Source organism: Thunnus maccoyii, chromosome 13, assembly GCF_910596095.1.
Source record: "Thunnus maccoyii chromosome 13, fThuMac1.1, whole genome shotgun sequence".
Classification (NCBI taxonomy): domain Eukaryota; kingdom Metazoa; phylum Chordata; class Actinopteri; order Scombriformes; family Scombridae; genus Thunnus; species Thunnus maccoyii.
In genome coordinates, this window is record NC_056545.1 from 4,234,191 (window position 1) to 4,251,066 (window position 16,876).

General features: G+C 37.8%; 1 protein-coding gene across 4 annotated transcripts in view; it reads left to right on the plus strand.

Moving 5' to 3' along the window:
• The window catches only part of cadm1a (cell adhesion molecule 1a), a 411,670-nt gene extending 395,111 nt beyond the window's left edge, over positions 1-16,559 (plus strand). For all 4 annotated transcript variants that reach the window (XM_042430719.1, XM_042430721.1, XM_042430720.1 and 1 more), the window contains 2 exons: positions 11,817-11,945; positions 16,385-16,559. In XM_042430719.1, coding sequence (XP_042286653.1) covers positions 11,817-11,945; positions 16,385-16,503 — 248 coding nt within the window. In that variant the 3' untranslated portion in view covers positions 16,504-16,559. The remainder of the gene's footprint in view (positions 1-11,816; positions 11,946-16,384) is intronic.
• Positions 16,560-16,876: the final 317 nt, after the last annotated feature.

Genomic DNA, 16,876 nt, shown 5'->3' on the forward strand with positions numbered 1-16,876 from the left:
TGCTAATGGAGCTGTGGACTCGCCTCTTGTTTCACCACTCTCTGCTCAGAATAATGATGTGTGTCTGATGTATTTTTTTTTCCCTCAAAAAAAGATTTCTTAAAATTACATCCTCCCCTTCTCCCTCATTGGAAATTTCAAACATTAATCCAGATCGTTTTAGTCAACTAAACCTAACCAGACCTTAACCACAGCTGTGACAGATCAGAAGAGGCTCGTATGAATCACATGAGTCACAAAGCCCCCGATGTCATTTCACTGATACTATTCTGTCTCATAACACCAGGATACACGCAGTCTCTTCTGTTGTTATTATCAATGTGCCAAGAGCAGAGCAGACACTAGACTTGACTTAAGGAGGCAATTTCCATCATCACCTTACATTTCTGTGACTTTGACCTTGACAAGATGTTTCTCTTTGGATCACTTAAACACTATTTACTTTCTGCTTTTTGATGATAAGTAATGTCATGACATTTGCTTTAACTATACAATGAACATTTTAATAATTGTCAATCACTTATTTTGACCTTTACTTGCACAGTTATCTCTTGTTAAAGTCTAATACAAGGGAATCCTCAGATGTCTGGCGTCAGGCTAAAAAACATCATTCAACATGAGCACACATACACGCACAAACCAGGCTCCCTGCCACCTTTGACAACCGCAAGCATAAATCCTGGGGAGTTTTTCAGCTGCTGCTGAAATGACCGAGGCAGGAGGCAGCTCAGTGACAGTGGGATTGGAGGAGAGTGTTGGTCGGGGTGTGTGTGGGGGGAGTTGATAACGCATGAGAGAAGAAAGCGTAGTCTGGCAAATGGAGAGAAGCTCCATTGGGCCTCTTTTTTTTTTCAAACAGTGTCCCCATTAACAGGACTGATGTGCATCTCTGCAACAAGCCACAAACTCATTTGGTCTTGGGAGCCATAGAGAGTCCTCAGTGTGTTAGGATAAGGCACTCTAGAGACCACTAAAAGCCATTATTAGAAGGTGTTTATCGAGCTACCCGTGGCCTAGATACAGCTTAATATCCTGAGAACAGTTATAGCCCATAATTATATTACATTTTGTATGAAGACTGGCCGTGATTAGATAAATGATGAATAGTTCTATCAGGAAAAAAAAAGGTGCAGGGCTCCTTAGAAGATAATGCATTGTTGGCTTATTTTTTGCAAGGAGTTGGAACATTTGCTTTCCTTCTCATGTCTATATTGTTTGGCACCAAAAGTAGAATTCATTATATGGATAGAGCTTTATATCACATAAGGAATACCCCCAAAAGAGAATACCATGCGTAGTTTATGTTCTGAGTGTGCTTATTTTATATACTCAAATGGAGCCAAAGACCCATCAGCTGGTTCTAATCACATTTTTGGATTTTTGAACATTGAAAAGAAGGTGGTGAGCTCCCACATGTTCTTTCATATGTGGCTGTGTATATGATATTTTCTGAATAACAAGTGTCATTCATCTTCATCAGTTAACTCTTGAAATATGGATATCTGCAGAGCAGTTTTTTCTTTAAAATAAAAGGGCTGGGAAATATTTCTATAGTTTGTATTAGTTATGTGGACTGGTGGGATCTTCCTCCCCATCTCCCCTATTCTCTTTTTTATAAATATTAATATTATTTGTATTGCACTCTCAGTATGTCCCGTCTTCTACTGTATTCTGTCAGTCGTTAAGAGCATTGCTTGTCTCATTTTATGGATGTATTGTATCAATTACTGAAAGGGTCGTTGTCTTAGGTATTTATGATTTGACTTTTTTGATCGGTCGTTGCACTGTGGCCAAAGTAGCCTTTAAGGGGGACATATCATGCTTATATACTGCTGTGATGTTGGCTGGCTATGTTAAACGAGGTCAAAGTTCTAAAACATGAGATGAACATATGTAAAAATGCAAGTCAAAAGCAAGGGTTTCATCCTGCTCTGAACGCTCCGTTTGCAATATTACCTCTACTTCCTCATCAAACTGATGTCAAATCGTTCACACATGCCAACAAATGGCCGTCCGTTCCTTTGTTGCTAAGGTTGCTCCACGGGCGTTGTCCTCTTGCATATTTCAGATTGGATTCACGCTTGAACATGAACAGATGTATTTGATATGATTATATTTCACATAAAGAAAAGGAAAAAGAAGCAAAATCTGACTACTATTGCTTGTGTAGCCTCTGGAGCCAACGTCTCTAACTGTACATTATGCAAACTGTAAATCATGCAAAGATATTCCAGTAGAGCCCCAGAATAAAAAAATATAGACCTGGAAAAGATGTTTTCATATAAAGAATTCATTCTGCTCCACACCTGTCTACCAGGTGTAAGACAATATTCAATCTCATTTTCAACGTTACCTATGAGTTACTATTTTGTCTGGGTTTGAGCTTTCTATTTTTAAAGCAGCCCCACAAGTTTGTGCCAGAGAGTGAGTTCAGATTGAACAATGGTGATGTGTTCTTTTCAGTAGACAATGGCTCAGTATAATGGCTAATTACAACTGTCTTTCCGCAGCAAAAGAAATTAAAGAATGAAAAAAAAAGATATGAATTTATGATGAAATTGAGTTTCACTGTCCTCTTTGCTTTGTCTAATTTAATTACAGCAAAGTGAAGTCAAGGCTTGACTCTAAATTGTGCCCTGGCAACTGTGCTACATGGATATATGGCACCACAGCAAGGACACTTAAACTGAATTGTATAATGCTGAATTTAGAAATGACGTATATCTGATTATAGAAAGTATATTTTAGAAAGTATAAAGTAGAAGTGTTTCTATCCTGCCTATACACTTTTACCTACTGTTTGGAAGTGTTCCTCTCTTCCTTGTTGGTGTTTTTAGACACTGTCATGGTTGGCTCGTTGTTACCGACTTATTCCACCTTCCTTTTATTGACAACAGCCACTTCAGTGACAGGCATTACGTTATCTGACCAATCAAAACACAGCTACAGTATAAAGCTATGCCAATTAATATCCCCAACTCAATATGAAAGACCTGGTCATCCTGGTTGTAATAGGTGTAAACATGTAGCCTGTTTGTACAGATTCTCTGTTTAGGTTTTTTTACTTATCACTTCTGTAGTGTTGCACATCCTGGCTTCATTGCAGAGCGTAGCCTGTAGCAAACACTGGGCGTCATACAGAGAGAATAATAAGTCAGAGGCACAGTAGCAGGGGTTTATTCACATCATTACTGGGAAAAAGAACAGAATTATATCATGACACATGGACATGCATCAACCCATGATGACATGTTTGGGCTCGTGGGAGCTTACATAGAAAACAAGATGAACTATCTCAGATGAATTATACTTTCTGTTTCCTACCTTTAGTTGACATTACTTACAGGGTCTTGCTCTCTTTTTTTCTGTCATCATAATGGTTCCAAAATATGCCTATATGCTAGTGTTAACAAGTTTCTGTCCATAAGTTTAGCTAAAACTTTTTCGACTTCTTCACACAAAAGTTACAGCTGATAAAATGCAGTTGTGTGGAGCAAGGACTTGCTCCAGACGGAACGTGAAATACAGGAGGACCAGTGAGTTCACTGAAAAACAGCAGGTAATTGCTGCTGTAATTATTACCTACAGAAAGTGGTGATGAAAATTACACACTTGCCAGCAACTGATAATGTTAAAATCATCCTAACTCCCCTAAAGAAATAAATCCAGTGTGAATAGTGCTTTAGTCATTTTTCTAAACTTCAGTTGTAGTATCAGTGTGAGATTTCTTGTGTTCTCAAGTGGTCATAGCTATGGTTGTCTGAGAGTTTCCTTTCCAGTGTTTTTTAATTATTCAATGGTTTTTTTTTCCATTCAATTGAAGATTTTGCTTGCTTAAGATATGGTGGCCACTGATAGTCATGCCAGCTACACAGTGGTTCTTCATTAATTCATGTGAAAACGATGCAGATTATATTGAGGATTAGCCAAGTAAAAATGATAATCTTATTGTGGAATCACTTAGGTGGTTCAGTATCTCAGTGGTTAGCACTGTTGCTTCACAGCTAGAGGCTCAGCACTGCTAGAGTTTACACGTTCTCTGTGTGTGTGTGTGTTTAGTTTTGTGTTGAGTGTTCTTCTGCAGCCCAAATACACACAGGTCAGGTGAAATAAAGGTAACTGCAGATCAGTGTGAACAGGAGTAGGAATGTATTTGTCTCTATATATTTGTCTTTTACTCTGTGAAGACTGTGGAACATGAGTGGGTGTAGAAAAGAAAGCTAGTTTGAAAAGTAAATCCCACAAAATTCTAGCAATCTCTGATAAATAATAAATTGTACAGATTCCTCTCTCCTCCTCCTGAAATAATGATTCTATTTTCAAGGGGACAGCATAGCCAGCATCAAACCATACTCCTTCTGATTCAAAAAAAAAAAAAAAAATAGTGGATCATCATGTTTACAGTCTTATGTTGCTCTTGCCCCCGCAGATCATTAATTGAGGAAATTATCATTGTCAATTTTGAATTTTTATTTTCCTTTCATCACATCATCTTACACCTTTAATGTTAATGTTAAAGATCCCCTCCTGACATATTTGAAGACATAAAAATACTCTGTTTTGACTGATAATTTGTATCTATGTTGTTTTTTTTTCACACAAAAGGTCAGTTACTTCATTAGAAATCCTTAAAATGACATCCCCTCCTTCTCCCCCTTTAAAAACCCAAAATCTATAAATAGGCAAATATTGTTAATTTTAAAAGTTAAACTGCTGGATGCGAGGTGTCTCCTACTTCTCTGTGAAATCCATTCTCAGTGTCTGTGCACTGCAGGCCTCAGGTTTCCATATAACACTTGTGTAAGTTGCCTGCTGGACCACGATTGGCTCGAAAATTGTTATGATGTCACAAATCATACTTGTTAATCCACCCCTTAAACTTGGATGTAAGATGACAAATTTTCCACTTTCAGCTGATGAATGTGAAAGCAGCTTTTAAGTGTCAAACTCATAAATCACTCTGTACAGTGAAGCTCAAACATCCGACCGAAGGAACAAGAAGAAAAACAGATTTTTGACTGGAGGGGGAATTTAAGGTTGTTCTGTACTGATGTCTGTGAGACCCTAGAGTCATCCATGGTACATCTATTCTTGTGATACATTAAAGTCAATCGCTTCACTCTTAAATTTAAATCAAAACCATATCCTCTGCCATGATCCTGAAGGGGTTCACCACCGGTTTTACATATAAAGTAACACATAAAATAACCCTGATGATGTCACCAGCGTTTACAGCTTGAGGAGAAGTGTAATGAAAAATGCTATTGGTTGCATTATGGGAAATATGAGAGCTTTACCAGTACTAAGGAATAAAAGTCAAGATATCTCAACCTCTGCTGCACTGATTTTTAACTTCTTTCTTTTAAATCTAGCTCTTACAAGCCTCTCAACTTCATGGAAGTGCAACGCTGAATTACTGGTTTATTCTTTTGACATCTCACCTTATCTGGTTGACATCCTCAAGCAGAATGTTTTTGGTTTTTCAAAAATAATGAGGCCTTTCAAATTACAAACAACACATTTCAGAATGAACCATAAATGTCTCTTAAATCACTACTAAAGTCAAAATATTATGACATTGTTTTTAATCATTTCTTTTTCGACTTTATTTGACCTCTCAGCTACTGTCATTTTTCTCCCCAGTGTTTTTAATGGCGCTACTGTCTTTTCAAATTGAAACACTTTTTGACGTTTTGAAAAAGACTCAATAAATCTGAGGCCAAGTCACTCTGTATGTATGCAGTGTAATGCGCTACCCGAGAGGCAAAAGATTTAACTGACATTTTTAAATAGGTTCAATGAATAGGTTCATTGAGACTTTAATTACATTCAGTCTTTAACCGAGAGTGTTGTGGGCAATGGAAGTGGATCTTGACAAGCCAGTGTGCTCTTATGACACCCCACCCACATAGCGCTGCTGTATTCCTGATTGCCCCTCTATCTGCAGGCAGCATGGGCACAACAGTGAAATCACTAATGCTTAATTAGCAGATTAGGAGATCCAATTAGGAGATCTCCTCTGTCTCGAATCAAGTCTCTGTCAACATGTCCTATGAAAATGAGATACTCCACATTCCCACTTAAGGTGGGCTTCTCTCCCCCTGCCAAAAAGACCACTCTTGATTGACTGTTGCATGCTTTGTTTAGCCCTGTGGACACTTTGTTTGAAGCCCTTTCGTGATTAATCATTGATGTTTCAGGCACATTTCAAAGCAATTCTGAGCTGTGTGTCAGTGTTGAGATAAATCCTGACCGCAAGGTCGTAATATAAAAACATAAATTTTTGCATCTTTTGGTTTTTAAAAAACAAAGAATGCCTTAAACTAAATTTGGAGGTAAAAATAAGTATAATGAAATGAGTAGAGTAATCTAGTCTTGAAAGATTATTAGATTAGATTATCCCTGAAAATGAGTTTTGATTATGTAATATATATATATATATATATATATATATATATATATATAGTATACATTTATGATTAGGAATTTTCCAACTTCATCTTTATCCTGCTAAGGTTTATAATTACTGAACATAAAGTAGTGCTGTTGCTTGTAGTATAACAACCATCTGTCATTTGGACATTTTGCTTCTTTCTCTTGATGTCCACATGGTCCTCACACATTGCCAGTACTTTTCCATTCTGAGATGAATATCTTTTGCAAAACGGGCAGCAGCAACAAACCAAAATATTTGCCAAACCAAAGCTGCATTAAGTGCTTTAACAAACCTTCTGGCTTCTTCTTTACACTACAACAGCTTCATGGCACCTTAGCAAAGATTCTGCATAATGTATTGCATTATATTAGAGGCACTGCTCTAGGATCTGTCCTGAGTGCCCAATATGGTTGAGCTCTGGTGACTGGGGAAGCTGTAGTAATTTTCAAGCTCATCAAATCATTTGGTGTCTCTTGGCATCCACTTGTACTGAACCATAACACAGGATACACCAGATTTCCATGAAATTCGGAGTGAAAATTAATGGTGCCCAAAAGAGGAATCCTGAAGTTTTTACTCCATCACCTTTCCTGTGAACAAATTAAAATATCATAATACTAGATTTGTCTGCACAGCTGGTTTATCACCTGTATCTTGCAAAATACCAACTTCCACAAAATGTGATGTTTATGCTTTAAAGCTGCATTGTTTGATTGTTGGCCACTAGGGGGCAGAATAACTCTAAAACAAGTTGACAGACTCACAGCCCTGATATAACATTTTAGCAACCATTTTACATGTCTACCAGACACAGAGCAACATTATCATCCCATTGGTGTCATGTTTCTGCTCATCTGGTCAATGTAAGTCCTATATTCTCTCTCCTTATACCTTTGTTTTGGTCTCTACTAATTCCTGAGAAAAATATCTGGCATGTTAGCTGCTAAATGCTTGACTTTCTTTACCAGCTTGTTGCTTAATCTGTCTGCCTGCTGAAAACAGGGTTGGTGCACAGAGACTGAACTAAAGATTTAATGTGCCATATAAGCACAACAAAGCTAAAACATGCTAAAATCTCAAGAGTGTTCATTTGAGTCTATGGATGACGAGAAAAGTGGAGGAACAGCTATCAAACTTCATGGAAAATTCTCCTTTTAGCCATAACTCAAAACTAACGGCCACCTGGCTCTTTCACATAGTCGTATAAATGGCAACAACCATTTTGGGATATTAATTGCGAATTTGGCCTCCACACGTAAGCTGATATATACACACATATATTTTGTAATCAATACCAATAACTGCAGTCACACTTCACAATTAGTTGTGGCTGATGGGTGCTTTTCATCTGCGACTGAAGTGACATTTAAGGAAAGGCAATAACCCAAATTGCTTTGAATGTGCGCTCCTTTGATTGCTAAAACAATGACCCATGCAATTTGAAGTTTGACTCCCCATGTGAGATAATAACAGAAATGTACTGTATTTCACTTGGTGACAGTAATTGCTCATAAGTGATATTCACTGATATGACATGCAAATTGCTTTATATGGTATCATTGGGACTGAGTGCCTCCAGGAACTGAAAGTATATGCTTTTCAGCTGTCATCGAGGCACTTATTTGGGCTTATAAACAAGGCTCTTTATAAATATGGAACCCAGACAACCCTTTTTATTTTCTGGTATGATTAAGACAAAAAATTGATTCCAGCACCAAGAACAAAGAAAAAGTTTAAGATCCAGCAAACAGATTCATTCGGCTTTGGTTTTGGGAAAGAGCGTGTATGTGATGCCTGAATTACACATTTGTTAATGTGTTTTTTGTTATTAATCCACCTTTAAGAAGATTTTGTTGCAGTCAAATTGGGGTGAGAAAGGAGGATGTCAGGAAAGCATAGCTGCCAGTGCACAATCAGAAATGAAAACATTACCACACTTAAATCTACTGTATTAGCACTAGCATTAAAAAAAAATCACAAAATCTTCCTGTGACAAAAAAAATAAACAAATATATGAATTCTTTTGTTTTGTTGTTTTGTTTATAGGTAGACCACATCAAGTGTTATTAGAATTTCAGATGATGTTTGTTTTCTTTATTTTCTGTCATGTTTGAAGATGATTTATTTGTGTTTTGAACATGTTATATCACAGGTTCGTGACATGTGGATTATTTAATACATTATTCTTTAGTTAGGTACAAAGTGCTGCAAAAAGAAATGATGAAAACATACATATTAATAAACTGTCAGCTTTGATAAAGACAAGACAGGAACTGCTGGATTCATTAACACCCACAGTTCAGACTCAAGGTTTATTTCTGAAATGATGTAGTATGTATGTAATCCCACCCAGCAAATTAACAAGGCAGGTGGATGTAGGAACTATTTAAAAATCTATCTATCTAAAGGATACCTTAGATTTATTAGAACTTGGGTCTTAATTTCATAGGTTTAACCATCATTTCTATCAGTTACAGTAATGATTACATTTTACCAAAGTATTGCTGAGATCAATGGCATTGCCACAACAAACTTCTATAGGACAAGAAAGAGTAGTCAGATGATCAGACTGGCTAAAAACAAGCCAACAGTTCAGCCATCTTTTCTAAATTTGGAGAATTGGAGATCGGATAAAATTGAAAGTGAGCACATAGGAAAACTGTGTAAGAGCACAATCATGGTAAGTTAGGTAGGTCAAAGGTGAACAGTAGTGTGTATTTTGAAAATGAACCTCTTCAAACCTCTCAGAACTTTATTAAATTCTAGTAGAGATCCCAAAGTTTACACAGATACCAAATGTCAGGCTGAAATTGAGGGAAATGGCTGTAAAAATGATAGCATAGGTAGTAGTATATTTCCTTTTGATGGAATGGTACAGCCATATAAAACATGGGCTCTTGGGTTTGAATATTTCACTCAGTGTAAACATCAAACATAGCTTGAATGAAGCGCTGGAACAAGCTTTCAGACGAAAAGATGCACAACCTTAAAGCAACTTGAGAGAAAAAGTGAAGGGGAAAGGATGAGAATTGATTTTTAACAGCCAGATTTCTATGGAGTTTCATGGTCCTGAAAATTAGAAAATGTTCATGTGGACACCACCATCAGGCCAGACTTTACATTTATAGCTTCACTATTGATAAGGCTCTAAAGGGCTGGTTGACTTGCTGTCTTGTTTACAGAGCTTATTGTGATAAGAAGCAACAAACTGTATCATATGACATGTTCATCCATATCACTCCCTCTATATAGGAAATTAATTTAAACCAGGAAAGTTTGCAATAGACAACCAAGATGATTCTCTGCAACCGCCTAAGTCACCCCCACCACCCGGACCTCACCACACACACGCATTCCCCTTCCCTAAAGCCAAAGTCCACATTAACATTGTAATAGGAAAGTGTGTTAAAGCACAGCTTTAGCAGCCTGACAAGAGCGAATTGGATGTCAGACGGATTCCTGCTCAGTTTAATTGAATCTGCCCAGCACTAAAAAAGAAAATCTGAAGTCAAAATAACCTATTAGATCTATCAGGTAATGTTTTGTTGAGTTTGACAGGCAGCTCTGCTGTGCCTCCTCCACTCCCTCCTTTATTCCTGCAGGTTGAGTAATGCAGGAGTGTAGGGGTGGGTGGTGGCTGAGGTTATCCATGATGTTTCACTCTCTGTTTCTCTGTTATTCGTTAACAAATTGGGGCCTGCTCTTTCTGTTTCCTGATGCTCACTCAGTAAATCCCTAGAGTGTAGAACTAGGCTGGAGTGTGGAGGGGTTTTAGTGAGTTACTACAGCTAATGGATGGTGGAAGCTGATAGTCTACTCCACGTGAACAGATTGCTAAGAACTGGCTGTTGTTCAGTGTCCTGACCGCACCTTTTCTGGCATTCGCTGCAAAATAAATCTTTAAAAAAGACATTACCTAGGAGGCAAATGTTAAGTGTATGGTGCAACATATCTTAATAAGCTAAGAGCACAAAAATTAATCTGTATCATACACATTATATTAGATAGAAGTGCTTTGTGACTACAGAACATATTCTAGTTTACATCTCAATGCAACATTTAGCCATGTGAATCATCGTCTCTCCACCACCTCCACACCTCTACTCACTTTCCTATATTAGTTGTCTGCATCATTGATGAAAGAATTTGCTCCTCCTTTGTGCCGTGAAGGGCCAGTCACATCTAAAAATGGATATTAACTTTGGGTTGTCATGGATCCTTACACTTGATCAATAGCTTTCACACAGCATTAAAGCCAATAGCTTTGGGGACTTGTTGTCCAATCACAGGTTGTTTTTTTTTTTTACTTAAAGCCTGCTCAGGAAGTTAAAAACATGATTAACTATTCCCCTGCCATGAATAATTTGTTAATGTTTTGTTGTGTGCACGGTTGTGTAAAAGTGTCTTCCACAGATTTCTGTTATTTTTTTTAAAGCATTTTACAAAAGGGTGATACAAGAAACATGCTCATTAGATTCTTAAGGAAAGGTCAAATACTGAGTGGTTTCTCAGTCCAGCAGGAATGTGGTGATCCTGTTCCAGCTCAGGTTAATCAATTCTTGATTGCAATCCAAACTGTTATTGTTGTGGCAATTTTATAGAGTGGTTATTAAAATGTCAACCAGAGACACAGAGCAAGAGGAAAACATCTTGTTGTGGAGGAAACAAAGCAAGCAAAAAAAATGCATATTGCAAAATAAAATACATGTATTCATTTCAAATCTGCAGCATTGAAGGCAACACAAAATGATGGACAAGGTCAAGAACTCAACATTTTAATAAAAATTATGACCAATGAGGAGATGTAAAAATCAGCAGTTAAGTACTAGAACTACCCAGTAGCAAAAAAAATAAAAGCATAGCAAGTCCACCAAAACAGATTTTTGGGTTTAGGCAAACAATAGGCCTTAAAATGGTGAAGACGATGTACCAGGTTTAGGTTAAAAGATGGTTGAGGTCACCAGTGATTACTATTTGCAATGTGTATGTCTCTGTTTCCATGGTGTCTTTGAGTTCATTCAGTAAAAAGGAGAGAGTTTTGGATAGGGTTAGGTTTAGGGTTAGGGTCAATTTTGTTTGAAGCACAGTACCAAAATTCATGACATTACTATAGATGTAGGTGTGCAGTAAATAGGCAACCAAGTGGATCACATGGTAAATATTTTCAATCACTTCCATTAATGGCAGTAACATGTGTCAGTGTGATCAAAGCAGCAGCTCTTAAGCACTTCTAGTACTGCAAAGATCTTCCATTTATACGCCTTACATGAAATATAATCTACATATCTATCATATTACTTACATTTAACTCCCCATGGGGATCATGGCTTGCTGCTACTGTTGTCTATCTGCACTGAGTTTGTTTTTCTTTTACTTTTAGATTCACGAGCTGGAGAGGGAGCACCCAGAACGGTGGACCATGCAGTGATTGGAGGAGTGGTAGCTGTGGTTGTCTTTGCCATGCTCTGTCTACTCATCGTTTTGGGGCGCTACTTTGCAAGACACAAAGGTAGTATACCAGAACATACAGCTTTATAACAACTATTAAGATATTTGTCTATGTTTTGTTTTTTTATGACTAAAGCTACGCAGTCTAAAGTATAAGTGAAGCCATCACAGTGAAGTGCATCCAATCATCACTCAGATGCTGTCCAGTCAATTCAGTCTGTCGACCTGAACCATCTTAAAATATTCAACATCCTCAGGAAGAGGCAAAGTAAAACAGCAGTGTTCAAACACTGGGCGCAGCAACATTAGGGCCACTGATTTGACAGCAGTAAAACTGGTACAATCAGCCAATAACACCATAGCCAACACAACACCACCGGCATAATGTGTGGAAAACCTGATGTGGGTGTTTTAAGAAGCTAACATTGGCACTGTTCAAGTTTGACTAAAATAGTCGGCAAATGACTCTCTGCCCCCTTATTTGGAGAACATGAAAAACTACTACTACTTTGCAATCAAACAGTCTCTATTTATACAAATATCACAAGAGAATAAAATCATCATCTCACCATTGAATGACTACAACAGAAAGTATGTTACTACATCATGAATTGAATATAACAAAAAATACAGTTGAATAGGACAGGCGAGTTGAAGCTAAAGAATACACATTTTAGAAATCTGCAGCTTAAATACATTTACTTTCTGATTCTGGGTAATTTGGGTTGAATTCTTCAACTGAAGGCACCGACAAATTGTTGAATTTTCTATCTCACTGGCTTCTTCTCCATAGCAACGGTGGCCAAGGCTCTCACATTAAAATGGATATAGCATTATTAAATATTCTGTGAGAGTCCTGTGTTTGGGAATATTGAGTATATCAATAAAATAAAACTTTGCAACTATCAGTTATGAACTTTATTATCTGCAGTGTGGAAAGTTGTCTTTGGCTTCATCACACAGTATAAACCAAAGAACAAAACAAGACAATTAACTCAGGATTAACATCAGGAACATCATTAAAAAAAAAAACCATCATGACTTTAAATTTATTCATAATCTGGTTTAAAAAAAAAAAAAAAAAATCAAAACTCACCATTGAATGTTACTGAAACAGGCAGCTTACAAAAAAAGTTAAAGAGCAACCCAACCAGCCCAATTTACATTTTACAAGTATGCACCAAAAACTAGCAAATACTTACATAATTACAGGAATATAAAATGAAATATTACAGGAAAAATATATAACATCTATTTACATTAAAAATCAAGTCAACATATACATTTTTAATATTGTCCATATATTTTAATGCAATGCCTTATTAATAGCATTTTTCAGCAGCACATTGTTTGCATGTAAAACACAAACTGAACCAGCAGTTAATCAGATGTAGCCCCTTTGTTTCTGTAAAAACCTCCTCCGCGTGATCCAAATAATAGCAAGTCAGCTATTAAGGCTACGGGTTACTGATGATGAGTAAGATTACATCCTTCACGCCGTCCTGCTGCATAGTTTAACACATCTCATATGCGGCCCTCATAACACAGAAATAATTATAATCTATAACAGATTTCATACTTTCATATTTCTTATGCAGGAGGAAATGGAATTGGATAAATTAACCACTTTAGAAAGGAAGTACTGTAAATGAGGGAATTTAAAGGTGTAGACAAGACATTTTATTTTTTTATTTTATGATAATACTGAACTCAGTATTTCCCCTCAGGCCTCCTTCCACGAGCTGTGTGTTCAAGTACAGTAAACATGATTTGGTTTGTCTGGAGACTGATGGATCTCAGAGGTGAACTGAAACATTTCTGAGATGAGATAACACTGTGTTAAACTTTAGTAAGGTGCACGATATCTCCAGTTCTTCATAGGGCTGGTACACAGTAAGCTCTCCGTAGTTCATTATTTGTGATTAACCTCACTCTCTCAGTCAGTGAAACGCTGGCTCGGCTTGTGTTACTGCTGTCTGTCAACAACTGTCTGGACCTGACGATACAGTTTAGCTCTACTGCTGTCAAACTAGTGGCCTAGAACTTTTGTGTCGCTTATGTGTTTGTTAAATCAAAACATCCTGTTCTTAACGTCCAGTGAACTGACTCTTATGTGATTTATTAGCACTGAAGGCTTAGCACATTACCACCTGGTGCAGCCACATTGTAATGCTGCCTAGGGCAACATTACAAGGCAGATTTTAAAGGATAATTCTGGTTTATTACCACTTGGATCTTATTTTTGTACTTTTGGCCATAATTTTTATGAATAATAATAACATTGTACTCACTAACTTCATTGCTGAGATCTGGGAACATTGCTAAAAAGAAGTCTGAGGAGACACGAAATACAACTTGTCAGACAACCAGAGAGGTTGTAAACAAAGCCCCGGGGTAGTCAAACTTATTTTGAGATAAAAACTAAAGCGAATGGTAAAATTATTACCCAAACTGTCTGTTTACAGTTTATAGACCAGTTCCTGGTTCAATCTTGACTTCCAGTGCTGTAGTTGTGCACGCACCATAGACTGTATATAAAGATGGACATGGTAAAGTGTGACATCACCCACTGGTTTATACTGGAGCTTGTTTGAAGCTTAGATTTGCAGCTTATGGTCTGCACCATCTATTTGGAGCCAGGACTTTTAAATAAGGAGTGCGGGATTTTGTCTTTCACGCTCTTACTAGGAAAACCGAGCGCTGCACACTTGGGTTAACATTAGCTACTTTAGTTAAATTGTGCCAACAGAGCAGGTATTGTAATCAAGTAACATTAAACTTATTAAATATTGCGGCAACTGTCCGACTCAGTGCGCGTCCCAGCTGTCAATCAACACCCACGCGGCAGACATCAGGCTCTTTAATTATCATTAACGGAGCAACAATTTCCAAAATGACCACCAGCACACTTATTAGAGGGCCTGAATTTTGTGATTGAGACCATAATGACTCACTGAAAAGAAATATTGTCTTAGTATTTCTAGAGAGAAGTTAATGCTTTTTGAATGGGAGTCAATTGGAGCCAGCATCTAGCAGCCCATCGGTGGCACTGGAGTTTAAGATACTTCCGCATTCAAGCCGTAGTAGTTTCCACTTGGCATGCACACAGTTTTCATGTGACATTATGGATGTCCTCACCTCCAAATAAAATCTGACTGCTGGTGTTTCTTGCCCCGTCTGACATTATTGTAGCGATGTCGCCGTGTTCCTTGATCTCAGCGATTACTTTGGTGCAATTAAAGTGTGATAACTGATATAAATAAACTACGAGAATAACACGCAACCCGTAATAAACTTGAATTATCCTTTAATGCTCACTTTTGATTCATTGTCACGATGCCATTTCTCAGAGGCTGTTCATGTTATTTTTTTCAATGTAAGATAAAACAAGATCCAAGTAAACAATTAAAATAGCCACTTTAACTAATGGCACTGTGTATGGTGGCGACTTGTGGGCTGTTTACAAGTTAATGTTGATGCAATATGAATATTCATGAAAGAACAATAATAATCAAGAGTCTTGAAAACATGATACGTTTTTTTGGTTTCTTTCTGTGGCTACAGCCATGCAGAGGAATGAGGTTGGGATGTGAGACTGCACCCTGGAGCAGTCACACAAAAAAAAAAATTCATCTAGAAATGTTGAGGGCGACTTTTAACTACCTCTGTCAGTAACTTCCCATAATAATTACTCAACAAAACGCTTACCTGAAGCGACCCGTAGCCCTGAGAACAAGCGTAGGAGTTGGGTTGTATTAACTAGCAGCGAGGGCGGATTACTGCATAATTCTTACATGACTCTTTAAACTGAGGTTTCATTGCCAAAAGCCAGATCAGTTTTGGTATGATGTCTGCTCATGGCCCAAATCAGGATTAAAAAAATGTCAGATTCAGTATTTTTTCCTCTTCAAACTGTCATAATAAGCTAATGTGAAACAGGGATGGTGAGGAGAAAAAACACTCAATAACAGAATTTTTAAATTCAATCTAAATGTATCTCAGGTCACCATTCTTGTATTACAGCACCACTGAGGGCCTTCTTTCTATCTTTTCAAGCAGCATTTGTGCTTTTTCTTTTTCCACACATTTGGCAGAGTCCTTCCTCATTCGATTTGGAATATTGCCTTCATTATCAACCTCTACCGTGATACGATGTGAATAAATCTTGTAAATTAGGTTTGAAGCTGCTTGCTAGTTCCCTTTTTTTCTTTTTTTTTTTGCTGAACTTGACAAGGTTAATTTGAAGGTGTGAGCCATGCTCTTCCCCACGCTTGAGATCATTTCAAAACCCTGATTTTTATGTGCCAATCTTGAATGAGAAAGTAGGAAAATTATGTATAATCTGAATATTACAGGTTGCTGGTGTTAGGTTTCTGTAAATGGGCACATGGTGGAGGATTTGCATAATTAGGTTCTGGGGCATATTTTAATCTTTTGTATCATCTAAGCAGCAGGCTATTATCCAGTCCGTGACACTGTCCTTCATCCCATCGTCTTCAGGTACCTACTTCACACACGAAGCCAAAGGAGCAGACGATGCAGCGGATGCAGATACAGCCATCATCAACGCAGAGGGTGGCCACACCAACTCGGACGAAAAGAAAGAGTACTACATCTAATCAAAGCAGGACCCCTCACTCTAGTGTCCTCTTTGGGACACCGGGCTGTTTTTGGGGCCAGGGCAAGGGGGGGGGGGGGTAGTCAGGGTTGATAGAGAGGTTTGGTTGGTTCAGGATCACTTTTAGAGAGAGTAGAGGGGTCGAGGAGTAGAAGAGAGATGGGGTTTTAAAGACAGGCCTGGTTTTAAGCCGTTGTTTAGTCTAGTCTGCAGATGTAGATGGAATGTTTTGTGTGTAAAAAAAAAAACAACAAAAAAACAAAAAACAAAAGAGGACAAAAAACGGGAGGGTTTGGGGGTTTTTCGGTAAACTGAGAAGGGCATGGGTTGGGGGCGGGAGGGTGCGCCAGACGTTGCCAGAAATCACTGTAGAG